The sequence below is a fragment of the Hemiscyllium ocellatum genome, chromosome 13, assembly GCF_020745735.1.
Source record: "Hemiscyllium ocellatum isolate sHemOce1 chromosome 13, sHemOce1.pat.X.cur, whole genome shotgun sequence".
Classification (NCBI taxonomy): domain Eukaryota; kingdom Metazoa; phylum Chordata; class Chondrichthyes; order Orectolobiformes; family Hemiscylliidae; genus Hemiscyllium; species Hemiscyllium ocellatum.
The window spans coordinates 38,944,001-38,970,463 of NC_083413.1; the positions used below are offsets into that span (position 1 = coordinate 38,944,001).

The window sequence follows — 26,463 nt, forward strand, 5'->3', positions numbered from 1 at the left end:
TAACCCATGAGTTGCATGTAAAAGAATAGACAGTTAGCATGCCTTGGGAATTTTGTCCAGTTTCAAGGTATTTTCTGAGCAGAGAAGACAACATGAAGCAATGCAGTGGCAGGGAGGTGAGGCCAGGATGACATATTTTTCTGAAGTCAGGAGAAATCATGTTTCTCCTCCCTTCACAGATGTGGAATAATGAAAAGCTCCTCTTTCCCTTTTCTGGACAACCTCCAGCTGGATCTGTAAATCCTAGAAGTTGCAGAATGGAGAGAACTGAAGTATTCAAGGTGTCTAAAAGGCAGTTCACTCAGGCATTAGGAAAACTACTAATTTGGTAGTGGTCTGTCTTTTGACAGAGATCCATGGAGAAATGATGGTCCTAAATTGGTTTTGCCAGTCTTATTATTTCCTCACAAAAGTGCAGTGCAATGAGAGTTAATTCCACCACCGCAGCCGCCCCCACCCCCCCCCCCAAACCCCACCCCGCCCACTCTTGCTGTACTGTTTTAGGAGTAATCGAAAAGGAGTCAATCAAGTAAGGGAGGAAAGAGAATTGGAACAAAGTAAAAGAGTGAAATATTCAAACAAAAAAGAATAGAGTTGAAAGAAAAACCAAAGGGGTGGTGTGGTGGGTAAAGAAAGCGTTTTGATTGTAAGGTTTTCCTAGTACCATTTTCTGCATGATTGTAGTGATTTGGGAGCAACTTAGTTGAAATATATAAAATTTATGTGTATATTGAGCATTTTTAAATACATAAATCAAAATCCAATCACAATATCACAGTGTTTAACTTTTGGAATAAAAAGCATTCAAACCACTAAAGAATGATTAACCATTGTTAAAATGTCAATTGTTAGTGTTGATGATAGTGATCTTTTATTTCTGGGAATCCATATTGATCTACACATACACAAAGCTATAAATTTTATAAACACATCTGGTTATCAATAAGGTTTTAAAAATACAGCTAATGGTTTGCTTGCTTAGACAAATATTAATGGCATTTCAGTTGTACATTTATAGCCCTGATCAACATTTAATGCATTTTCTTTCTTCACATTTGGACTAAATGCCTACAAAAAATAATACCTTGAAATATAACTTAGCCAAAATAACATAACAAGTATTAACAACATGTCATGCTTTTAGGATTCACCAAATGCCTCACACATGTGGTGTCTGTCTTGGTTCAGCAATAATACTTTTGTCTCTGGCCAAGCATTCAGACTGGTTCCATGGAACACCAGCCACATGCCAAACAAAAAAATGTTTTTTGTTTGAAGGATCATCAAGATGAGTTCTGGGTTGGGTCCTGAATTTCCTTGATATTGAAATTCTAAAGATGTTCAGACCAGTCTGGTTGGATGTCATTCAAATATAAGGCCCCATCTGTTTTCCCAGGTAAAAGTAGTTTTCTGTAACACCAAAACATAGCATTGGAGAAACTCAGCAGGTCTGGCAGCACCTATAGAAAGAAAAACAGTGCAAATATTTCAAGTTCACGATGGTTAAGGGTCACTGGATTTGAAAAGCTTTCCACATCCATCAAAGTTTCACTTGCACTTCCACATGTCATTTATTGTATCCGTTGCTCCCTATGCCGTCACCTTTACACTGGGGAGACGGGACCTCCTACTCACAGAGCGCTTCAGAGAACATCTCCAGGACACCTGCACTAATCAACCTCACCGCCTCATAGCTGAACGTTTCAACTTCCTCTCCCACTCTTCAGAAGACAAGCAGGTCCTGGGACTCCTCCATCGCCACTCCCTCACCACCACCGCCTGGAGGAAGAGTGCCTTACCTTCCACCTCGGAACCCTTCAACCATATGGCATCAATGTGGACTTCATCAGTTTCCTCATTTTCCCTCCCCCTACTTTACCGCAGTTCCAACCTTCCAGCTCAGCACTGTCCTCATGACCTGTGCCAACTGTCAATCTTCCTTCCCACCTATCCGCTCCACCCTCTTCTCCGACCTATCACCTTTGCCCCACCTCCATCCACCTATTGCACTCTCAGGTACCTTCCCCCAGCCCCACCCCCTCCCATTTATCTCTCCACCCCTGAGGCTCCCAGTCTCATTCCTGATGAAGGGCTTTTGCCCGAAACGTTGATTTTCCTGCTCCTCGGATGCTGCCTGACCTGCTGTGCTTTTCCAGCACCACTCTAATCTTGACTCTGATCTCCAGCATCAGTCCTCACTTTCACCTTGAAATGCAAACTGTTGTGTTTTTGATTCAGATTCCTAGCATCTGCATTTTTTTGTTTTGATTGAAGTTTTCTCTGTCTTCACCAATATTGACCTCTCAACCTGCAACATGTGAACAAATTAACTGCTCATTATTTCAGTGCTGTTTGTGGAACCTGCTGTGCAATTAAATTGATTGTGTAGCTGTCTACAGAACAAATGACTGCACATCAAAAGTAATTAGATGCTATGAAGCAGTTTGTAAGAGGAGTTGTGAAGATTGTTAGATAAATGCACTTCTTTCTTGTACGATGAATGTGGAGGACTATATCCTCAAGCAAACCAGGTCGTCTGCAAACCAGGATGTCCTTATGTGCACAATATCTGATAATGTACTGTTTCCCAAAAGTTAGTTCGATATTTTTGCTCTGATAATCATTTCAATGGAATTGTTATAACACTAGTGTTCTCCCAACTGCAAGATAGCAGAAGGATAAACACTTAAATAAGCTGTGTGACTCAGAGGATAAAGAACAAACTATGACGACTGAGATAAAAATCAATAGCTGAACTCCAGTCAAGCACAAATTAATTTGATTGTAAAGCTTATAATGGAGCTGGGATTTTAGTGAATAGCTGAACAGCAGGAACTGGGTTGCAATCTGGCGGTGCTGACTTTCCCTGACTATACTGCTCTCTCATATCATGAACTAGTGGGGGCTGGGGATAGCTACAGCATCAGCTGACCCTAACAGATGCGCTGGAGCCATCTTTAAAGAGATTCCAGCAACAGGAACTCAGAGCATGTATTTTTCTGCAGCCAAGGCAACCATCGTCTTATGCCCTGCTTTCTTCCAGCCAGCCATCCACCTGCCTTTGGTTCCAGTCTGTGATGCTGCCTTACCAGGTGAGATGACCTACATCTCAATGAAGTTGTTATTTTCATCAAGAAGGCGAAGAAAGATCTCAGATGACCCCACATTTCAGCAATGACTTTCTGCATGTTCTCCTCAGACTACTTCGGAAAGCAGGGATGTTCATTCCTTAAGAACAGAAGCTGGCCACCTCCCTGCGTAACCAAGCAAGCTCAGATGGAGATTACAGAGAAGGTCAGCAGTCATAGGGTCATCCAGAGAACCTGACTGCAGAACCGCAACTGGGACCTGACCTTCTCTATTCTGCCAAGGCGAAAATCATGCCACAGTTCTCTTAGGGTGTCAGAAAATTGTTAAGTGTGAGGATGTGGCAAAATCAGCAGCTAAGGGGCACCATGATGAGGTTTGGTGCCTGTTCTTGTGGAGAAACGGATATCCTTCATTCTTTTTCCTGTGAATAAAGAGGACCCGAATGCAAATGAAAAAGCCCAGACCAGGCTTATAATAGCAGTGGATGGTAGGTCAAGTAAAAAGATACAAGAGGCAATTAACAGGTAGTCAACATGATTAAAGTAGCTATTGGCTGATATTTTAAAAATTCAATACAATTTTCTAGAAAGCGTCTCCAGATTTTGGAGGAGCAGTGTCACTGAAGACTGAGCCCCTTGAGACAAACCAACACAGAGCTCTGTACCTTGATGGTAGAAGATTTGAGCCTCAGTGGGTTTGGTGTTCACCCAGACTGTGTAGCTAAGGGGCACAGACATCCTCTATTAATGGAAACTGCGGTAAATTTCAAGATGATCTCAAGGCAGATGATGAAACAGCAGTGTAGACATATAAAGGCAAGGCATTTCAAGCGTGGGCAGAACAACATGCCATTTTTTTTGTCCATAAGTTCAGGGTGACAAAGGCAAGTCAAGAGGTGGAGATGGGACATGTGAAATCTCCCCTACATCCAGACCTTTTACAGGAGGTACAAGATGCTGGACAAAGGATGCTTTCTGCATCTGGAGACATCCGGAGAGGGGCTTTTTAGCTCATTTTTCAGTCCCTCATGTTGCTCTGAAGTTCAAGGAGGAACTGCACCATAGCCCACCAGGCTTCAGACAACTCGAAGTTGGATACCAATGCAGTCATAAGATGGCCTCCACTGCAGCACTGGGGTGGACCACACAAAATATAATTGAGAAAACACAATAGAAGCAGGGAACAGAGGGATGCAGACAGCATAGAGGCAAACGCTTTTTAGTTTAGAAAAGCATCAGGTGCTGTACTGTTCTTTAATCTTGATACAGGATGCTTTGTGAGAGCCTTGATGGTTACATGCTTGCTGCCTATCACTCTTTAATTTTGGTGTGGTGGTCCCAGAACTGGCCCTGAAATCCATGTGTCTCTATGAAACTATCTGGATCAGTGTGATAACACATTATCTATCCTCCTAAAAGGGACATCAGTTGCCACTATAAATGCTGGCCTAGACATCCATATCCACATGCCATGAACGAGCTGAAGGTGGAAGCTAAGGGTCATGACAATCTTCACCAAAACTTGCCTTGGGTGACTACTCCCCAGTGGAGTTCAACCTGTCCGCGACACTGGGACAAAGATTTGTAGCAGTGTCTCAGAATAGGGGCAGTCTTCGATGACATTTACTCCAATACCTGGATGTAGCTCATCTTCTGTCTCACTAAGTGCATCTTGTATCTGTGTTAGTACCTGCCCATGGTTCCCTCTGTGACATTCTCACCCCAAGCTATCATGCAGGTGGCTCTGGGGTTGTTGCTGTTCAGATATCTGGTGATGCACTTCTGTCATCTTATGTTATCCTTCTTTCTCCACCCTTTGAAATAAACAAGTGAATACTGCCAGCCTGAAGGTCCACTCACTCAGACACATTCCCTAATGACCCCACCTCAACCTCTCTCTTCTCCCTCTCCTTACAATGCACCTAATTACCAGCAGGCACCTGAATGCTACCTCTTTACTGCAAAATTCTGTGATTGTACTCCTGCCTCACCAATGTCCTGCCATTTTGATATATTAGCTACACGGTCTGGATGACCACCAAATCCACTGAGGCTCAAACCTTCTACCATCAAGGTACAGAGCTCTGTGTTGGTCTGTCTCAAGAGGCTCAATCTTCAGTGACACTGCTCCTCCAAAATCTGGAGACGCTTTCTAGAAAATTGTATTGAATTTTTAAAATATCAGCCAATAGCTACTTTAATCATGTTGACTATTTGTTAATTGCCTCTTGTGTCTTTTTACTTGACCTACCATCCACTGCTATAATAATCCTGAATCTAGTGTGAAGTAGCATTTGACCTGATTTATCACCACCGCTTGCCTTCAAAACATTCACAAAGAGGTAAAAGAATTCCAGCCCTATACAGAAATAACAAAGGATTGACTGAATTTCCTTACAAGAGCAATGGAAACTTAAGGTGAGGCACGATTCAGGATTCATAGAGCAGCATTAGTGTGACATACAAAAGGGAAATGTGAAGTTCTGTTGCAACATGGAATTTTCACTCGTCTGTCTCTATGAGCGCTGAAGTTGGGTAACAGGGAAAGTGGTAGAACATTTGATTGAGACATGCCTTCACATTTTAACATCAACATCAAGACAGAGGTAATCAAGTACAAAAGCCTTGCAATTGGATAAAGTTGTCTACCCAAAGCCTACAACTCTCAAATGTGGTCTACTGTGTGGAATTGACCCTGCCTTTCATCAATAGTTTCACCTGATTTTGACTCCTCTAGTGACTCCACTGATTCTTCATAAAACAAAATATGTAGTTACATCTAGTGATTACTTAATTAAATTCTTACCAATCTTAGTGAGCTCGCATTCTAATGTATCAATGTGAAAGAGATGAAGAACCAATGAAAATTTTCCTAATTGTAGTCATTTCTAGCCATGCATGACGAAATGCTGCTCTTAAGTTTTCAACAAAATTTGATGTTCTCTCCTTATCGATTATCTTGCTGTCGATTTGTGAAGAATCTACCGAAACATGTAGAACTTCAATTTCAGCAGTAAAAAGAATGACAGAGGCAGAAAATATATGTGATATAAATGAGGAAACTGTGATAAAGTAGTCTCTCTCTATCTGTTGCCATAACACGAATGTAAATGCATCTGGACTTTTACCGTAGTACAAAGGGTAAGTGATATAAGTACACAACTGCACATGTGCAAGAAAATCTGCACCTGTATAAGAAGGCTCTATTCAAGAAGGAAATTGCATAGGAATACAGCAAGATGAAGATTTCCACCTTTCCAGTGAATGCTTTACTATTATTTAGTATCGTGTGTCGATCCAGTGCTGTTATCCCAGGTAAAAAAGTAATGTATTTTGACATTGTTTACTATACTCAAATCTGAAAAAAAATGTTTCATTGCTTTTCACTTAATAATGTTGATAAACATTGATTTTTTTTTCTTCATATCTGATCTGTTGGCATCTGGCTATTGTAATATTACAACCCAATGGGATAATGACAGAGTGGCTGACTTTGCAACTCTTCATTTATGAACTTCTGGTGCTGCCTTACACCAGTACACCACAATTTCCAAAGCTCTCTGCCCCTTATGGTGATGTGGCTCTGAAGGCTTTTGACGATTTTACTCTTGGTTGGGATGATGGGGAGGCAACATTAAAGCAATTGGCATATACCAAGTGCATATATAAAACTTCAATGTCAATGCAAAATTATTTTCATTTTATTCACTTGAGTACAAAAGCTGCTGTAAAAATGAAGAATTGGCCACAACTAGATATACCTGCAATTCATAAACAAATTGATTTTTTTAAAAATGTTGAGGCATTTCCCTCTAAACCACTTGGAGCTTAATCAAATGACTAGAATACTCAACTGCTTCCACTTTTCAAACTTTACCCCATGCTGACCATAACTGTAATATTAAAAATAATAAAAGCTCATTCTAAAGAAGTTATATATGTCAACATTTGAAGTAATGTGTTTAGTGGTTGCCACAAACTAAAATGAAAGCAGTTACAACAGGGGTACAGGTTGCAAGATTAAAGAAAGCCAGCTATTTACCATGTATAAATGCATTTCTCCAAACATCCATTTCCATTAAAAATAATTTGCATCTATCTCATTTGCAGTTACAAGTTGCCCAATACATGTCATCAAAGAAAAATTAGCACTCATGAACAAAACTGTGATATTTCTATCCCAACTCAATCAGTCTCTGTTCATGTATTATGTTCATCATCTCAAAAACATTCACATTTTTTTAAAGACAAATGTGTGAGTTGTTCTCAGTTTGACTGGTATATGCTCATTCCTATGGAGATGTTCCTTTCCTTGGGAATGATATACATGTGGTGAGTGCTTGATCAAAGTGAGATGCCTGACTTTCAGATTCAGTGTCCCAGCTGGATTAATGACTTCCCTGGCATGTTGAGAAGTCCTTCCTATCTTTTAATTCTAGTGAAAACTGTTTCTCGTTTTGTGCCTTAATACTGCAACACATTCTTACCTGTGAACCTGCAAAGATATTCACACTCTGATACAGATTAAGCATGAACTTTGCTCCATCGTTCACAAATCCAACAAAGTGCTTTCATAACGGTTGGTCACTGCGATAGCTCTCACAACAACAGGATCCAGTTAAAGTCCTTTTGCTGCTGTACATGTCCTAGGTATCTGACTTCAAACACCTTCATTTGTATCTTTTTCTTCTTATTACATGCGTTTACAATTTTTCTTCTGGTGTTCTGTGATAACTGTCTGTTTGGTATTCACTTCATTATCAGCTGGCAGCTCCTCAGATGATTTATCTGTCTCCTTTTCTTTTTTTTCCATTTTTTAGGCTGTTCTGTCTTGTTAGGGGCACTGATTTCTCTATTTTGGGTGTTTCAGTATGTATTGAAACAGCTGGAACTCGGTTTAGCAGATTACGAACTAGTCCCACACTCTCAAATACTTTGAGATTATATTTACCAGGACCATATTCAAGACTGTAAGAATATCTTGGTGATCTTTTAGGATCTGTTCAACAGCAAATGGCTAAGGGGCCTGCAAAATGCTGCAAATCTCTTCTGGCACTTAAAGCATTACCATTCCTTATGTTAGATTTGCCTTAGCTGAGATTAGTGAATTTTACCCAATTATCCAGGAAATTTGGATCTCCATTCTCCCCTTTGCTTTGGGCTGTCCATTCATTTGTCCTCTTAGCCTGAATATCATCTGTCTCATACTCCAATTTTACCTTCCAAGGCTTCACTTTTAGGGAGCCATCTTGAACTACTTTGCAAAGATCTGTGGAGCACATGATGTAGCACGAAGCACCATTAAATGTTTAATGACATTTGTCATTCACGATGCTTTTTTTATTCATTCATGGGAAGTTAGCTTTCCTAGATCTGCTCATATTTATTGCTCATTACAACTTGCTGAAGTTGAATTGAATTGATTGAATTAATTGTCACATGTACCGAGGCACAGTGAAAAGCTTTGTCGTGCGAGCAATACAGGCAGATCACATAGCATTGATAAGTAAATAATAGGTAAACAGCTGCAAAAACAAAAACACAGGTACATGTGAATGTTAAGAGTTTGTGAGCCCATTGTGTGTATTCTAACAGCAGGGTAGAAACTGTTTCGAAACCAGCTGGTGCGTGTGTTCAGGCTTCTGTACCTTCTCCCTGATGGTAAAGATTGTAGAAAAACATTGCCAGGATGGGATGGATCTTTGAGAATGCTGGAGGCCTTTCCTTGACAGCGGTCCCAGTAGATAGATTCTATAGGTGGGATGTTGGCCTTTGTGATTGTCTGGCCGAGTTCACCACTCAATGTAACCACCTCTGATCTTGAATGGTACAGGTGCCATACCAGGTAGTGATACATCCAGACAGAATGCTCTTGATGGTGCACCTATAAAAGTTGGCAAGGGTATTCGCTGTCAGGCCAGATTTCCTCAGCTGTCTGAGGAAGAAGAGACGTTGTTGGGCCTTTGTAACCAGTGCATCCACATGAAGAATCCAAGAAAGCTTGTTGTGGATGATCATCCCCAGGAGCTTAACACTTACCACTCGTTCCACCTCTGTGTTGTTAATGTGTAGGGGGGATGAGTAACATCCCACCGAAAGTCAATAATGAGTTCCTTGGTTTTGCCGGCATTGAGGGCTAGGTTGTTCTCAGTACAGCATTTTTCTAGGTTAGCAGCAGTCCTTGACGTAAAGGGCTACTTACAATATTGTTAGGAGGGAAGATCCAGGATTTTGATCCAGCGATCAAGTTCTAAGTTAGGATAGAATGTGGCTTGGAGGGGTTCCCATGCATCCATTGCCATTGTCCTCTTTGGTGGTAGAGGTCAGAATATCATCAGAGGAGCCTTAATGAGTTACTACATTGTGTGGTGTAGATGGTATACAGTGCTGCCATTATTTGTCAGCAATATAGAAGGTGAATGTTACTTGATGCCAATCTAGCAGGCTGGTTTGTCTTGAATGGTGTCAAGCTTTTTGAGTGGCTCTCATCCAGGCAATAGGGAGTATTTCCCCATACTCCTGACTTGTGCCTTTAGATGGTGGACAGGCTTTGGGAACTCAGAGGATGAGTTCCTCACTGAAATTCTCCTAGTCTCTGAGCTGCTTTTGCAGCTGAAGTGTTTATGTGGCTGAACCAATTCAATTTCTGATCAATGGGAACACATAGACTTTTGAATGTGGGTTTCAGTGATGGTAATGATCATTCCAGGCATAAGCCCTTCTTCAGGAATGAGGAAGGCGTGCCAAGCAGGCTAAGATAAAAGGTAGGGAGGAGGGACTTGGGGGAGGGGTGTTGGGAAAGCGTTAGGTGGAAGGAGGTTAAGGTGAGGGTGATAGGCCGGAGAGGGGGTGGGGGGCGGAGAGGTCAGGAAGAAGATTGCAGTCAAGAAGGCGGTGCTGAGTCCAAGGGATCGGACTGAGATAAGGTGGGGGGAGGGGAAATAAGGAAGCTGGAGAAATCTGCATTCATCCCTTGTGGTTGGAGAGTTTCTAGGCGGAAGATGAGGCACTCTTCCTCCAGGCGTCGTGTTGCCATGGTCTGATGATGGAGGAGGCCAAGGACCTGCATGTCCTTGGCAGAGTGGGAGGGGGAGTTAAAGTGTTCCATCACGGGGCGGTTGGTTTGGTTGGTGTGGGTGTCCCAGAGGTGTTCTCTGAAATGTTCTGCAAGTAGGCGGCCTGTCTCCCCAATGTAAAGGAGGCCACATTGGGTGCATCAGATGTAGTAAATGATGTGTGTGGAGGTGCAGGTGAATTGTGACGGATATGGAACGATCCCTTGGGGCCTTGGAGGGAAGTGAGGGGGGGAGGTGTGGGCACAAGTTTTGCATTTCTTGCGGTTGCAGGGGAAGGTGCTGGGAGTGATGCATCGTATCACCCTTCGTCATTTCCGCCACCTCCAAACAGACCCCACCACCAAGGATATATTTCCCTCCCCTCCCCTATCAGCGTTCCCGAAAGACCACTCCCTCCACGACTCCCTCGTCAGGTCCACAACCCCCACCAACCCAACCTCCACTACTGGTACAGTCCACTTGACATAAAAAGAAGCCAAAATTTCCTTTGCTCTTTTGGATAAAGGTAACAGCCAGTATTTTCTGAGAAAGTCCAACTTTGAAATGGAAGTTGCACATTCTCATTACAGTCTTCCAAAGGTGGAATAGGATATGAATCAGATTTCGTAACTGCATTGACATTGTGACAGTCCACACATAATCATTGGGTACCATCTGGTTTTTGCTACAACTCTATTTGCTACAACTCACTTTGATTATATCATCTCTGAGCATGCATTCAATCACTTTTTGAACTTAGAGGATGCTGCTTAATTGGATCAGTACTTCCTATGTCTGCATCATAGCACTTCCCAGCTTGCTCCCACATATTGTCCCATGTGAAGTATTTTATTTGATTTTTTTATTTATTATCATGTGTATTTAAGTACAGTGAAAAGCTTTGTTTACAAGCAGTACAGGCAGATCATTGTAAGCAAGGACATGCAGATCATAGGGTGAAAAAAGACGTAGGTAGAGGCATACAGGTTACATTGCACAGCGTGTATGCTACATAAGATCAACATTAGCAAGATCAGCATTATTTGAAGTTAGAGAGTCCAGTCATCAGTCTAATAAAAGTTGGGAAGGTGCTGTTCCTGAACCTGCTGGTGGGTGTATATCTTCTGCCTAATGGGAGAGCTTGTAGGAGAGCACTACCTTTCCATGGCAATGAGCCGTGTAAATGGAGTCCATGAATGGGGGACTGGCTTCCGTGATGATCCGGGCTGTGTGCACAACCATTTGTAGTTTCTTCCAGACTTAGGCAGAGCAGTTGCCAAAGCAAACCCTTATGGATTCCAACATCTGCAGTTTTTTTTTGTCTCTAGCCAAGTTTGTTCCACGATGAGGGAATGCCCATTTTGACAAAGTTCTCTGCTTCCCCAGTCCTGAAGAAAGGTTACACCCAAAACATCGACTTTTCCATCTCTTGATGCTGCCTGGCTTGCTGTGTTCTTTCAGCCTCCTCATTGTCTACCTTAATTTTCATCTGTTTGTTGTAATTCAGCTAATTTCTCTGAACTAAAAATATCCAGTCTGTCCTCCACCTGCTCTTGTTTTTTTTATCAGCTATTGAAGAGCTAGTTTCTGATTATTGAACTTTACCTTCCTTGTCTTTAATCTTTGATTTCACTTCCTGTTTCCACCAGTGGCTTTGTGACCTTGTTGCCACAGTCGGAAAACATTCCAGGATATACTTTTACTGGCTTTTTGACCACAGTAGGCATCACTCCCAGTGTGATTCAGCTATATCATTACCAAGGATAAACTCTATTTCTAGAACCAAGAATTTCTCTATTACTCCAAATACCACTTCACCATTTTTCCTCAGACTCCCCAACCTTACTTGATATTATGGAGCATTGCTCTTCTCATGGTAAATTTCACACATTGCCACTATTTTCTGCCAATATTCCTTTTTGAATACTTTTCTTCTCACCTCTCACCATCAAAGATTAACTTCCTGGAACTCTTAAAATCTTACTTTTCTTTTACCTACTCTTCCTAGTGTACAAGAATAAACCTTACCCATGCAAGAGTAATCCAAGATGGAGGACAGGAAAAAATTCTGCCTGTAAGAGCTATTCCTTTTTTTTGAGGTATTTTAGGTGTTGGAGGAGATTTCCTCGAATTCCAGGAGCAGCAATTACTGTTTCATATGCAGTTGCATTGTTTTGGAACTTTGGAGAAAAAAGTCAAAACAATAGCAGTTTAAAAGGGAGAAGAGCAGACAAAGGAAGCACATGGTGAGGACAGTGCAGGAGAGAGAGGGAGAGAGAGAGAACCTGCACAGTTACCGCCTTTGCTGTTTCAATTCGTATATTGCTGGACATCGGATTGCATCTGGGAAAATTAACAAACAGTGAAATTCACAACTAATCTTAGAGGAACTGTTGGGTGAAGTCCACAGCACAGAATCAGATAAGTTAATTGTTGTTTTAAGTCTGTCCAAGAGAAAGGCTGCAGCAGTGAGTATAGTGGATTCTTTCTTGATTACATGTTTCTGGAGATAAATCTCTTGATTAAACTTAAAATGCAAGCCGTAGCTATTAATTTAACTTGGGGCAGTGTTTGTAGAGGAATAAGACGGTGTTATTTTCTGGGTCTGTAGATTGTGAAGGAGTAAAAATAGTCTTTGCAGTGATATGCACTTCTTGTCAGATGTGGGAGTTTAAAGAGAATTTAATGGTTACTGCAGATTATATCTGCCATAAATGCTGTTGGATGCAAATCTTATCAGATTGAGTGGATCAGTTGGAGAGACAGATAGAAGCGATGAGGAATTTGCAATGGAATGGATGGCAGTTATAGGAAGGGGGAAAGTTTCAGATACAGTCACATAGATGGGTTAACTCCAGGAAGGGTAAGAGAGGTAGGCAGCTAGTGCGGGAGTCTTTTGTGGATATACCCATTTCAAACAGGTATGCTGTTTTGGAAAATGTATGGGGTGATGGATTCTCAGGGGAACGTAGCACATACAGCCAAGATTCTGTCTTGAGACGGCTCTAATGCAATGGCTTCCAAGAGATCAATTATGCTAGGGGATTCTGTAGTCCGAGGTACAGACAGACATTTCTGTGGCCAGCAGAGAAAAGGCAGAATGGTGTGTTGTTTCCCTGGTGCCAGGATCAAGGATGTCTCCGTGAGGGTGCAGAATGTTCTCACAGGGGAGGGGGGCCAGCAGGAGGTCATTGTCCACATTGGAACAAATAACATAGGAAGGGAAAAGGTTGAGATTCTGAAGGGAGGTCACAGAGAGTTAGGCAGAAATTTAAAAAGGAGGTCCTCAAGGGTAGTAATATCTGGATTACTTCCAGTGCTAGAGGCTAGTGAGGGCAGGAATAGGAGGATAGAGCAGGTGAATGCATGGCTGAGGGGCTGGTGTATGGGAGAAGAATTCACATGTTTGGATCATTGGAATCTCTTTTGGGGTAGAAGTGGCCTGTACAAGAAGGCTGGATTGCACCTAAATTGGAAGGGGACTAATATACTGGCAGGGAAATTTGCTAGAACTGCTTGGGAGGATTTAAACTAGTAAGGTTGGAGTGGGACCCAGGGAGATAGTGAGGAAAGAGATCGATCTGAGACTGGTACAGCTGAGAACAGAAGTGAGTCAAACAGTCAAGGCAGGCAGGGACAAGGTAGGACTAATAAATTAAACTGCATTTATTTCAATGCAAGGGGCCGAACAGGGAAGGCAGATGAACTCAGGGCATGGTTAGGAACATTGGACTGGGATATCATAGCAATTATGGAAACATGGCTCAGGATTGGCAGGACTGGCAGCTTAATGTTCCAGGATACAAATGCTACAGGAAGGGTAGGAAGGGAGGCAATAGAGGAGGGGGAGTGGCATTTTTGATAAGGGAAAGCATTACAGCTGTGCTGAGGGAGGATATTCCCGGAAATACATCCAGGGAAGTTATTTGGGTGGAACTGAGAAATAAAAACGAGATGATCACCTTATTGGTATTGAATTATAGACCCCCCAAATGTCAGAAGGAAATTGAGAAACAAACTTGTAAGGACTTCTCAGCTATTTGTAAGAATAATAGGGTAGTTATGGTAGGGGATTTTAACTTTCCAAACATCGACTGGGACTGCCATAGTGTTAAAGGTTTAGATGGAGAGGAATTTCTTAAGTCTGTACAAGACAATTTTCTGATTCGGTATGTGGATGTACCTACTAGAGAAGGTGCAAAACTTGACCTACTCTAGGGAACTAAGGCAGAGCAGTTGACTGAGATGTCAGTAATGGAGCACTTTGGAGCCAGCGACCACAATTCTATTCGTTTTAAAATTGTGATGGAAAAGGATAGACCAGATTGACAAGTTGAAGTTCTAAATTGGAGTAAGGCCAATTTTGACGGTATTTGGCAAGAACTTTCAAAAGCTGATTGAAGGCAGATGTTCGCAGGTAAAAGGGATGGCTGGAAAATGGGAAGCCTTCAGAAATAAAATAACAAGAATCCAGAGAAAGTATATTCCTGTCAAGTTGAAAAGGAAGGCTGGTAGGTATAGGGAATGCTGGATGACTAAAGAAATTGAGGGTTTGGTTAGGAAAAAAAAGGAAACATATGTCAGGTATTGATAGGATAAATCGAGTGAATCCTTAGAAGACTATAAAGAAAGTAGGAGTATACTTAAGAGGGAAATCAGGAGGGCAAAACGGGGACATGAGGTAGCTTTGGCAAATGGAATTAAGGAGAATCCAAAGGATTTTTACAAATATATTAAGCACAAGAGGGTAACTAGGGAGACAATAGTGCCCCTCAAAGATCAGCAAGGCGGCCTTTGTGTGGAGCCACAGAAAATAGAGGAGATACACTAAATGAATATTTTGCATCAGTATTTATTGTGGAAAAGGATATGGAAGATATAGACTGTAGGGAAATAAATGGTGACACCTTGCAAAATGTCTTGAAACGGTTAAAGGTGGATAAATCCCCAGGACCCGATCAGGTGTACCCAAGAACTCTGTGGGAAGCTAGAGAAGTGATTGCTGGGCCTCTTGCTGAGATAGTTGTATCAACGATAGTCACAGGTGAGGTGCCGGAAGACTGGAGGTTGGCAAACATGGTGCCACTGTTTAAGAAGGACGGTAAAGACAAGCCAGGGAACTATAGACCGGTGAGCCTGACCTCGGTGGTGGGCAAGTTGTTGGAGGGAATCTTGAGGGACAGGATGTACATGGATTTGGAAAAGCAAGGACTGATTAGGGATAGTCAACATGGCTTTGAGCATGGAAAATTGAGTCTCACAAACTTGATTGAGTTTTTTGAAGAAGTAACAAAGAGGATTGATGAGGGCAGAGCAGTAGATGTGATCTATATGGACTTCAGTAAGGCGTTCAACAAGGTTCCCCATGGGAGATTGATTAGCAAGGTTAGATCTCATGGAATACAGGGAGAACTAGCCATTTGGATAGAGAACTGGCTCAAATGTAGAAGAAAGAGGGTGGTGGTGGAGGGTTGTTTTACAGACAGGAGGCCTGTGACCAGTGGAGTGCCACAAGGATCGGTGCTGTGACCTCTACTTTTTGTCATTTACATAAATGATTTGGATGCAAGCATAAGAGGTACAGTTAGTAAGTTTGCAGATGACACCAAAATTGGAGGTGTAATGGATAGCTAAGAGGGATACCTCAGATTACAACAGGATCTGGACCAGATGGGCCAATGGGCTGAGAAGTGGCAGATGGAGTTTAATTCAGATAAATGCGAGGTGCTGCATTTTGGGAAAGCAAATCTTAGCATGACTTATACACTTAATGGTAAGGTCCTAGGGAGTGTTGCTGAACAAAGAGACCTTGGAGTGCAGGTTCATAGCTCCTTGAAAGTGGAGTCACAGGTAGATAGGATAGTGAAGAAGGCGTTTGGTATGCTTTCCTCTATTGGTCAGAGTATTGAGTACAGGAGTTGGGAGGTCATGTTGCGGCTGTACAGGACATTGGTTAGGCCACTGTTGGAATATTGCATGCAATTCTGGTCTCCTTCCTATCAGAAAGATGTTGTGAAACTTGAAAGGGTTCAGAAAAGATTTACAAGGATGTTGCCAGGGTTGAAGGATCTGAGCTACAAAGAGAGGCTGAACAGGCTAGGGCTGTTTTTCGTAGAGCGTCGGAGGCTGAAGAATGATCAGATAGAGGTTTACAAAATTATGAGGGGCATGGATAGGATAAATAGACAAAGTCTTTTCCCTGGGGTCAGGGAATCCAGAACTAGAGGGCATAGGTTTAGGGTGAGAAGGGATAGATATAAAAGAGACCTAAGAGGCAACTTTTCCACGCAGAGAGTAGTACGTGCATGGAAAGAGCTGCCAGAGGATGTGGTGGAGGCTGGTACAATTGCAACATTTAAGAGGCAATTGGATGGGTATATGAATAGGAAGGGTTTGGAGGGATATGGGTCAGGTGCTGGCAGGTGGGACTAGTTTGGGTTGGGATATCTGGTCGGCATGGATGGGTTGGACCGAAGGGTCTGTTTCCATGCTGTACATCTCTATGACTGTGACTGTAAGTTCTTTTCTGGCAGTTTCTTCTCAACCAATCCCTGACCGGGTAGTACATTCTTTTGCAGCTTTTTAGCTTCACTGTGCTTTCCTTTACCATTCAAAAAACTCATTGGTTTGTCCTATTTTTTAATATCCACCTTCCCAGTGCTTTTTCTAAACCACCAACACCATGACTTCATGTGGCCTAATTAAAATGAAAATGTCTGAGCTTTTTTACTTTCCCTTTCCCCTCATGGATTTCCTTTTTTATCCTGCGACAAACTATCTTTACTATCTTTAATGAGATATCCTTTTCACTTACCACTGAGGATTTCTCTTTTCTCAATTTCTATCCCTCACAGATCGAAATTGACGTTGAAAGCCAAACATTTATTCATGAACCAACTTGTAATCATCTGCCATTTTCACTGCGAATCTTGCAGTCTTAACTCTCTGCTCTTCCACATGAGTTCTCACTACTTCAGGAAGTGAATTTTTTAACTCATCCAAACTAATTATCTTTCTAAGAGTATCAGATGTTTGATCTATTTTAAATGCCCATATCCATCTATCAAAATTACTTTGTTTGATCCTTTCAAACTCCATATATGTTTGACCAGGTTCCCTCCTTGGATTCCCAGAACATTGTGGTATTGTAGTTTCGCTTACTAACTCATACTCACGTAAGATTTTTTTTTCACTTCATCATATTCACAGGTACCTTTTCTGGTAGTGATGCAAATACTTCACTAGCTCTACACACCAATTTTGTTTCGATTAACAATACCCATATGGTCACCAGTTATTTCATTTGTTTAGTCGCTTTCTAAAATGAAAGGAGAAAAGTTTTTACATCTTTTGCATCGAACCTCGGCAACACTTGGACATATTTAAACAAATGAGGTAAAAACAATGACTGCAAACACTCACTCACACCTTCATCCCCTCCCCCACTCACCCACACCTTCATCCCCTCCCCCACTCATCCATTGTACTCTATGCTACTTTCTCCCCACCCCCACCCTCCTCGAGCTTATCTCTCCATGCTTCAGGCTCACTGCCTTTATTCCTGATGAAGGTCTTTTGCCCGAAACGTCGGTTTTACTGCTCCTTGGATGCTGCCTGAACTGGTGTGCTCTTCCAGCACCACTAATCCAGAATATTTAAACAAATCCCCACCAGGACTTTGACTATGAAGAGTGCTGTCCATCGCTGTCCTCATCACTACTACTACCTTTCCCCTCTACCTCTGCCATTTTAAGTCAACTTGGAATTTTCAGTTCCAACCTCTGCAGTTCAAAAACTCCCTCTTTCTCCCCTTCTTCCATCAGGGCCTCACTTTCCTTTCATTTTCTTTTTTCCTGTGCTAAAGCTATTGTCTCTTTCTGCTTTTCTTCTGCTTTCAATCATAATTCAAATTGTTTCATTTCCTTTTCATGTTCATTGGCATTTGAAGTTTGGCTATTTCCAATGATCCCAGTGCCATTTCTGGCAATCACAAATGTCGAGCTATTACTGCAATTACCTTCCCTTTTCACACGGATAAAGGCCAACACCAGCTGGTCTGCCAATTCCGAAAGGTTTGCCTGGTTCACTTTCTGTAAAACTCCTGATGTGACTTCTTCCATCCCCAGGAAATTCTTAGTGACTGGAACAGCCATTACTACACAAGGCACACCCTATTTAAACTAACCGAACGCAACACTCAAAAAGACAACGCCAACACTCACCACTCACTGCCTTTGAGTCCAATAATCCTAAAGCCAACCTGGAATCAGAGATTTTGATCCCAGACAAGACCCCAGTTTGTTAGGGACTAGACCAAACCCCCTCAAAATATATTAAGTAGATAGCCTAGATCCAGATTCAATTTCATTGGTCAAATTACTCGGCTTTAAGCAAAACAGACTTCAGTTTTTCACTGCAGTTAAAGTACAGACAAAATAAAAATAAAAAGAAAAGAATTGGCTTAAATGTAACTCTATCAAAATGCTTAACAGAATTATGTATATATTAACTACTACCAATTAACTGTTCCAACTTTTTAAAAAAACCCAAGGCCTTTTAAGGGTTTCATTGGCTCTGAACAGACAGCTTATCTCTTCTATCTTAACCTTTCTTCATACAAAAAAAGGACAAAATTTACCTCGTAAAGCCATTGTATCGTCACACCACAGTGTCAATGTGTTGCATGGTATAGAATGATTCATAATGCTTTCACCATGCTGGACATGCAACTTTTTCTTTTTTCATAATGCCCTCTTGATATGTACATCCTGTCCTCTAGTCATTATCTTTATGCTGACCTTTCTGAAAACATTTCTTCTTTTCTTCCAATATGTTTTTCTTGTTCAACGTGGAATGTCTCTTAGCAATAGACAATAGACAATCGGTGCAGGAGTAGGCCATTCTGCCCTTCGAGCCAGCACCACCATTCATTATGATCATGGCTGATCATCCTCAATCAGTATCCTGTTCCTGCCTTATCCCCAGAACCATTGATTCCACTATCCTTAAGAGCTCTATCCAACTCTTTCTTGAAAGTATCCAGAGACTTGGCCTCCACAAACTTCTGGGGCAGAGCATTCCATACACCCACCACTCTCTGGGTGAAGAAGTTTCTCCTCAACTCTGTTCTGAGTGGCCTACTCCTTATTTTTAAATTGTGTCCTCTGGTTCGGGACTCACCCATCAGCAGAAACATGCTTCCTTCCTCCAGAGTGTCCAATCCTTTAATAATCTTATTGGTCTCAATCAGATCCCCTTTCAGCCTTCTAAACTCAAGTGTGTACAAGCCCAGTCGCTCCAATCTTTCAGTGTAAGATCATCCCACCATTCCAGGAATTGACCTCGTGAACCTACGCTGCACTCCCTCAATAGCCAGAATGTCTTTCCTCAGATTTGGAGACCAGAACTGCGCACAATATTCCAGGTGCAGTCTCACCAGGGCCCTGTACAGCTGCAGAAGGACCTCTTTGCTTCTATACTCAATCCCTCTTGTTATGAAGGCCAGCATGCGATTAGCTTTCTTCACTGCCTCCATGCTTGCTTTCATTGACTGATGTACAAGAACACCTAGATCTCGTTTTTCTGCCCCTTTATCTAACTTGACTCCATTTAGGTAGTAATCTGCCTTCCTGTTCTTGCCACCAAAGTGGATAACCATACATTTATCCACATTAAACTGTATCTGCCATGCATCCGTCCACTCACCAAGCCTGTCCAGGTCACTCTGTATTCTCCTAACATCCTTCTCACATTTCACCCTGCCATCCAGCTTTGTGTCATCATCAAATTTGCTCATATTAATTTTAATACCTTCATCTATATCATTAATGTACATTGTAAGAAAAGCACTTGTCTCTTCTCCCATTAAAAATTCCAGATAATAATTGCCAAATTCAGAACTTTTGCACACATTAATAACTTTCTTGAGAGTAGGTTTCACCTCTTTCAACAGACATGTGTTCACAGTGATATATCTTACATCTAAGACAATCCTGTCTCTGATGAGATCACCTTTCAGTTGACCAGACTCTCAGGATTTAGTTAGATGTATCAATGTCTCCAGCTCTCTCCCCTGTGCTCTTGTTGAACAAATACCTTTCAGAAATAAGGTTAATATAAGGCTCAAAATGGATCTTCAAAGCATTAAGAGTTTCTCCAGACTGGCTTCACTGCTCATCAGTGAAACCTGGGAAACAGTACAATTTGGCATATTTTTTCCCCAGCACTGATTACAGAGTTACTGTTCTAAATTGCTCATTCTTTTTATTTAATTCTGTAATCCTCATTTCTCAGATTTGCCGCTGGGACTGGAACAAATTCTAATTTTGTCTCACATCTCCTTTCATTTTCACAGCAGCATGGAATGGAAAATGCACAACAATTCTGACTCAAAGTTATAAACTGTGGTTTTAATTCCTCCCTGCTGTCTCTTTACAGTAGTTGATTCTCTTATAGCTCTGAAAGTTCATTAAGTCTCAGCTTCATACTTCTGATTGCATGTTTCAGTAGTTTGTTTAACAGCTGCCACAAAAACAAATTGAAACACTTATAACAGATGGAAGGGTCACATGGTTACACAGGCCAGCCAGGTCACTGTGTGTTTTGATGTGAAAACCACGGAAAATGCCAGATTTCTTCAACAAATGTTTAATTTATTTTTCATGAGAGAACACCAAATCCATCTCTATAAAATCTTCCAGATTACTCCATATATTGAGACACTTGTCCGTATCTCATAGAAAATATCTTGTGTGTCCAACACCTTGATATATCTTTTTAAGAAAATAATATTCTAAAGTAAATCTTTTCATGTAAAATTCATTCATTCCATCGTAAGGTCAGAAGAGGGAATGTTCATTGATGACCGCACAATGTTCAGCATCATTTGTGACTCCTCAGATACCAAAGCAGCCAAAATGCGCATGGCCTGCACAATATCCAGGTTTGGGCTGACAAGTTACAAACAACATTAGTGCCACACAAATGTCAGGTAATGACCACCTCAAATGAGATTCAATCAAACCACTGTCCCTTGACATTCAATGGCATTACCAAAACTGAATCCCCAATATCAACACCCTGGGGCATTACAATTGAACAGAAACTGAACTGGTCTCACCATGTAATTACTGCTACTACAAGAGGAGATTAGAGATTAGGAATCCTGCAGCAAGTAACTCTTCTCCTGACTTCCCAAAACTTGTCTACCATCTACAAGGCACAAGCCGACAGAGTATTGGAATGGTCCCTACACGCCTATGGGTACAGCTTCATCAACACCCAAGAAGCTTGACATCATCCCAGGCATAAAACGTCCTGCTTGATAAGCATCATATCCACAAACATTCACTCCCTTCACTCTGATGCTCATTAGTAGTAGGGGTATGTTATCAACAAGTGCACTGCAAAAATTCACAAAAGCTACTTAGACAGCACCTGCCAAACCCACAACCATTACCATCTGGAAGGACAAGCGTAACAGGAACTCAATGACCTGCAAGTAGCTCTCTAAGTCACTCACCACCATCCTGACTTGGAAATATAGTGCCATTCCTTTAGTGTCAGGGGGCATTCCCACTTGACCAACATTATGGATGTACCTACAGCAAATGGACTGCAGCAGTTTAAGAGGGCAGCTCACCATTACCTTCTTACGGGCAATTCAGGATAGGCAACAGCCATGCCCACACCTCAAATGAATAAACAAAAAAGAGGATTATATTAATAAGCTAATTGGGACTGAGTTGCAAGCCATGTAAATATTTTATACACTGTTTAATTATCCCTTCTTTTCTTTTCGGTATTTGAGATCAAATTATTTTAAGTAAATAAAAGCTGGATGCAATTTCCTCCAGCTAAGTCTCACCAAGTTTGAAGGCATCATTTTCCCAAAATCAAACTCTTTCAACTGAATGTTTTCCTTCCCTCATGAGTAACCCACAGTGTCAATCTATTGCCTTTCCAGAGCCTTATTCAAATTATTGCATCATTTGATTGAATGATTAATCTTTCAGTGTTTGTAAAATGAGGAATGAACAAACTCCAAAATTTGTTGAGGAAAAACTGTGTTTTTGTGTTCAGTCAAACACTGTCATTCTTTATTGTTAAACAAATGCTGCATTTTGTTTCTTAATCTTTATGACTGACAAAATAGAAAATGTCCTTTGCTAACATTAGTACTCTATAAGGATTGGTTTTTGAATAAAAATCAGTTCATAATGACCAACAAATGCATGCCACTTTTCCCAAAAAAGGTCATGTCTTTCAGAAAAGTCAATAGATGTTTGCAACATGTTGGATTGCAACATGAGGCAATGCTTTTGAAGATGATTCAATAGTACAAAGTACAGGAAGCTAGCTGACATTGAGAATGCTTCAGCCAGATACTTGGAGCAAGAATTCTAAGCCATATGATGCTGGGTACAGAGGTCAAATGTCACTAAAAATCATGGCAATGGCCAATGTGCGGGTCTCCAACTGCATTCCCTCAATGAAGAATGACCAATCGAACTGATTTAAGACCTAGTGAGGCCTGAATGATTTTCAGCCTCCAGGTCCCCACTGAGGCAGAGTTTAGCTGCCTATAAGTGGCCTCCCAAAACAGACCAAAGCCTTCCTTTCCTACCAAGGTTCAGCAATAACTGCTGCATTCCCCTTTCCTCTATCCTGCACAACAGAGATGGTCAAAACACTATGGTTTCTTTTTCATTTCCAGCTTGTAAAAATTTGAGAAAGGTTATCTTCCTTTTGAAGATTCCTACCTGCCATCATGGCATCCAAATGCTGTGTTCAAGCCATTGGCTCCCAGCTTTGAGACCCTGCCTTCTATTCTTAATTGGACTGCCTATGCTCAGGCAACTGATCAGCCAAATTTGAAAATCACAAGTAATAGATTGTTTCCCACACAGTCTGACTTCTGACTGCCCTTCCCTTGCCCCCACTTTGAGTCTGATAGTGGAGTCTTGAATTCTGCAGAAAAGTTCTGTCCTTAGCATCTAAAACATTTGTTCACTTGCATACATTAAGGAACACAAAATTTACCAAAATAGGTTTTATGCTGTGTCCCCCACTACATTAGACGAAAGTGGGAATGTAATGCTTGGAACCTCTCAGCCACACTTATCCCTACCCTCATTCTTCCCATCATGAGATTCTCAAGAAGTAATTGACAGGGAAAGATTGATGTTAGGAGATTGATAGTTGAGAAAGTATAAAACTACTTGCAAAAAGACAGAACAATACCACATTCTTCATGCATTTCCTGATCATAATTGTCAAATGCTGAGTGGAAAATCAGACGGAGAGCCATCTCAGGGATGTTTAGCACATTAGAACTGTGAAGGTCTATAACAGTTTATCCAACTGTTTATTTTCTTGCTGTAATCATTGCTTGACCTAAAGAGGCCAAAAGAATTGGGAAGGGTTTCATTTTTTTTAGATGTGCTGCTTTACCTACTATATTTGTGAATGTCATCTGACATTCTTTGAAAAAAGTCCTTCAAGATCAGTCAATTGTCAGACGATCTCTGCAAAGTCAATCCAGAAGTACAATTCTGTTTTATCCTGTTAGTGAGTAGTCCTAATTCTTTTTGTTCAGATTTTGCTGCTTAAGCAGCTGCAAATTATAAGAACACCATTTGCTGACAGATAAACTGTATTATATAAACACACATACCCAGTCTGACATCCCATCGCTAACAGATGGTAACAATTTGGAAAGGTTTCTGCTGCTTTTGGCTAATATGATAGAACTTCAGCAGACTGGGAATATTATTAAATTAGGACACAGTTGGAGCAGAAAATAAATATTTTACCAGAACCAAGTGCACAGATTATTTCTGTGTATTTGCTAGTGCAATCAGTGATTGATTTGGGACAATGGACATTTTAGTTATGGAAACTAAATTCATTTTGGATATATATATCTAACATAGGAACTAAAATAATTAGATTATTTACAGTGCGGAAACAGGCCCTTCGGTCTAAAAAGTCCACACCGACCCTCCGAAGAGCAACCCACCCAAACCCATTGCCCTACATTTACTCCTTCACCAACACCACGGGCAATTTAGCATGGCCAATTCACCTAACCTACACATTTTTGGACTGTGGGGGGAAACTGGAGCACCCGGAGGAAACCCACACAGACATGGGGAGAATGTGCAAACTCCACATAGACAGTTGCCTGAGGCGGGAATTGAACCCGGATCTCTGGCGCTGTGAGGCGGCAGTGCTAACCACTGTGCCACCCCATATATATATATACAAATAAGTTTTTATAAACACATTTTCAGACTAATAATTAATTTTAAAATGTTGTTTTCCTGTCACAGGAAGTTTCTTAAATAAAATCTTAAAGAAGTAAAATGGCAGCTGCTGCTCAAAGTTGAAATCTTTTGGAAACTGTAGCATAAATATTGGACTAAGCTTCCAGAAGAGATGATTTGGAGATTCAGGTGTTGGACTGGGGTGTACAAAGTTAAAAATCATACCACACCAGGTTATAGTCCAACAGGTTTAATTGGAAGCACACTAGCTTTCGGAATGACGCTCCTTCATCAGGTGATAGTGGAGGGCTCAATCCTAACACAGAATTTATAGCAAAAATTTAGTGTGATGTAACTGAAATTATACATTGAAAAATTGATTGTTAAGCCTTTCATCTGTTAGAATACAGTGATAGATTCACTTCTTTCTTGCACACGAAAAAAGTGAAACTATCACTGTATTCTAACAGATGAAAGGCTTAACAGACAATTTTTCAATGTATAATTTCAGTTACATCACACTGTAAATTTTTGCTATGAATTCTTTTTTAGGATTGAGCCCTCCACTATCACCTGATGAAGGAGCGTCGCTCCGAAAGCTAGTGTGCTTCCAATTAAACATGTTGGACTATAACCTGGTGTGGTGAGATTATTAACTTCCAGAAGAGGGACTTACAAATTTCCTTTTTGTAATGGGGTAGAATCTTTGGAGGGTGTACTCCCATAGACACTAATTGCCCTGACCAAGCCATTTCTTATTTCTGATGTTACACAACATGTTCTGAAGGATATCGCATCTTAACCTAACTAAATATCTGCACACGTGAGACCAATAGGGTGAGGAACCCTGGTTAATTACTTGTGAGCAAACACAAATACACCTTCCCCCTCCCTTCTGACCAACTCAGCATAGATTCAGGATCGAATCTGAGGCTTCTTAGGTCTTTATCATTCAGTTTCTAAACTGAACCATGAACAACAATAAAGAACTGTTTGTGTTTTGGATTAATAATCAAATAATCTTTCCCAAGCTTGCAGGATATATAAAAGAATAAGTAGATAGGTGGCCACAGCAAATTGTGGTGCACCTTCCAAAGCCGGATACTCAGGAGAGAAAGAAACAAATGCTGAGGCAGGTTGGATTAATTGATATAGAGAAATAGTTGATACAGCATTACAAGGTTGTTTTAGAGTAAAATAGGTATCCCAATATAACAGCTCCCTCTACAGGCCTTGTTGTAGGCTGCGCTATTTTGGTTAAAACGGCTATTCCCATGCAGGAGAGGTTTTGATACACAGTAGACTTGCATTACTTGCATTGATACCATAGAGACCTTGGGTTGAATTAAGCTTCATATTGTGATTATTTACAATTTGCTGAGACTGGGTAGATGCAACTGAAATGTCATTAATTAATCATAACTTTAATTTTTATAAATGATATTGACGTTACAGCAAAATTAGGATTGTAGTAGGCGGCACGGTGGCACAGTGGTCAGCACTGCTGCCTCCCAAGTGCCAGAGACCCGGGTTCATTCCCGACTCAGGCGACTGACTGTGTGGAGTTTGCACATTCTCCCTGTGTCTGCGTGGGTTTCCTCCAAGTGCTCCGGTTTCCTCCCACAGTCCAAAGATGTGCAGGTCAGGTGAATAGGCCATGCTAAATTGCCTGTAGTGTTAGGTAAAGGGATAAATGTAGGGGTATGGGTGGGTTGTGCTTCGGCGAGTCGGTGTGGACTTGTTGGGCCGAAGGGCCTGTTTCCACACTATAAGTAATCTAAAAAAAGGTATTAAGATATTTTAAAGGACACTGTTGATCTATTTACAAATTAAGCACTTGCATTTTGCATACTTAGTGATAATAAAAGTCAAAACTGAAACTTCAAAACAAACATTTTTGATATTGTAGAAGAAGAAGAGGCCCCAGCGTTCTGGAATGCGAAAGCTAAAGAAACACTGAAGATTGCTTTGGAACTCCAACCAGTCAAACACAGAGCAAAAAATGTTATATTGTTTCTTGGGGATGGTGAGAATTTCTTCGTTCCCTTCATT

The 26,463-nt window shown here is 41.2% G+C and overlaps 1 protein-coding gene across 1 annotated transcript in view; it reads left to right on the top strand.

Moving 5' to 3' along the window:
• The first annotated feature begins 2,496 nt into the window (after nt 1–2,496).
• Nucleotides 2,497–26,463, top strand: part of LOC132821740 (intestinal-type alkaline phosphatase 1-like) — a 47,727-nt gene continuing 23,760 nt past the window's right edge. Inside the window, exons 1-3 of the mRNA XM_060834450.1 lie at nt 2,497–2,593; nt 21,363–21,398; nt 26,324–26,437. Of these exons, the coding sequence (XP_060690433.1) occupies nt 2,497–2,593; nt 21,363–21,398; nt 26,324–26,437 (247 nt within the window). The remainder of the gene's footprint in view (nt 2,594–21,362; nt 21,399–26,323; nt 26,438–26,463) is intronic.